Source organism: Alligator sinensis, unplaced genomic scaffold (assembly GCF_000455745.1).
Source record: "Alligator sinensis unplaced genomic scaffold, ASM45574v1 scaffold71_1, whole genome shotgun sequence".
Classification (NCBI taxonomy): Eukaryota; Metazoa; Chordata; order Crocodylia; family Alligatoridae; genus Alligator; species Alligator sinensis.
In genome coordinates, this window is record NW_005841834.1 from 4,037,387 (window position 1) to 4,039,175 (window position 1,789).

A 1,789-nucleotide genomic window follows, 5' to 3' on the forward strand; every position below is an offset into this window, starting at 1 on the left:
GGGGGTCTTCAAGAGGAGGTTAGATAAGCATCTAGCTGGGGTCATCTGAACCCAGCCCTCTTTCCTGCCTATGCAGAGGGTCGGACTCGATGATCTATTGAGGTCCCTTCCGACCCTAACATCTATGAATCTATGAATCTAACTTTAAAGACAATTAGCGAAGATTAGGACACTGACAAGACAGCAAAAGGAAATGTGCAGTACCACTGCCTGCAGTCTTTCTTTGGTTAATAAAATACCTCAGCCTCCAAGACTGTCAATCCAGCACTGGAATCCAAATTTAGCATGTTATTTACCCATGTGTGTAAGGACATGATGACCAGCAATGTGTTTAAAATTAGGTTCATACCTGCTATGCTGAACTGAAGCCTAAAAAAAAATACTGTGGAATTGTGCAGTTAATTCTGTCGACATGCTGAAAATATCTGTCAGGCTCCATGAAACATTCAACAGATTGCATTCGACTAAATTAGACTGAGTTATGCTGTTATAAAATATCAAATCAAACAATAAAAAGTCTGCATAGAACAAGTGATGATATCTGGCTAAATCAACTCTGCTGCACATCTGTCACAAGAATTAAACAGGAATAGTCCTTTTTACCTGGTGTTTCTTCATTTCTCCGTTGTAACTCAGTCTCAACCTGATCCAAAACTTTCTCCAATTCATCAAGTATTTTTTTTAGGTATTTTATATTATCATGGTCCAGAAGTTTAGACTAAAAATATAAATAGGTTGCAATTTAAACCATTATACATGTAGTCTATAGTTACAGCATTTTCAGAAGATTTACTTAGGATTACAGTCCATATTTAATAAAATGTTATTATCAGGTTTAAAAGCCAGGGGGATGTCTATGGTGATATGAATGTTAGTGACAACTCGCATAAGAGAAAAAATATCTAAAGAATCACATATTTTGTAAATTCTCAATAATGAATATTCCTGGGCACACCGACCCTAATCAAACACAGCAATTAAATTTATGCTCAGCTTTGAGGTAATCACAAGTGTTTAAAGATAAGTAGTGGAAGAGTGATGTTGGTCATCATGACAGTCCAGAAATTATGTGAAAGGCAAGGATTTCTTAAGGTGGTATCTTTTATTGGACCAACTATGTAGTTGGGATAGAGTTTGACAAGCTTTTGAATGCAAGACATTCTTTGGCAGGTCACTGATGATAATAGGGCTGTGCAAAACACCATCGTTTCATTTCAACATCCGTTTTGCTGTTTTGAAGGGACAGCATTTCGTTTCATCATTTCATTTCATTCTGAAGCACTGTCCCATTTCGTTTCGTCAAAACTGTTTCACTGTTTCGATGCATTTTGATGTTTTGCCCATAGGCTATAATGGGGAATCATGAAAATGCCTAAAACTTTGTCATTTCTTGCCTGATTTGGATGAAAATTGCAGGGATGGTAGCCCCTTCTGAGGGCATGAAGCGTGCCACGTTTCAAGGAGATAGGTGCAGAGGTTTCTCAGAAACTGCACTTCAAACTGTTCAAAACACAACTCCTGACACTTGCCAGCTGCTGCAGCCTCCTCTCATCCGGCACACAGATCTGGGGGCCCGCACCCCCAGGAGAGCTGCAGGGCAGTGCTGGACTCCTCCTGGGCGTGCAGGCCCCCAGATCTACATGCCAGATGAGAGGAGGCTGCCGCTGCTGCCCGGATGACACAGGCAGCGCTCCCAAGGTGTGCCCCCCCAGATCTGCGCCCTGGATGAGAGGAGGCTGCCTCTGCCACCTGAGACTGGCGCTGGATGCAGGCCGGCCCCCGGAACCGC

At 42.2% G+C, this 1,789-nt stretch overlaps 1 protein-coding gene across 1 annotated transcript in view; it reads right to left on the bottom strand.

The window, feature by feature from the left end:
- The window catches only part of GDAP1 (ganglioside induced differentiation associated protein 1), a 20,272-nt gene that overhangs the window by 6,224 nt on the left and 12,259 nt on the right, over window positions 1-1,789 (bottom strand). The window contains exon 5 of the mRNA XM_006015291.3: window positions 604-718. Within this exon, the coding sequence (XP_006015353.1) occupies window positions 604-718 (115 nt within the window). The remainder of the gene's footprint in view (window positions 1-603; window positions 719-1,789) is intronic.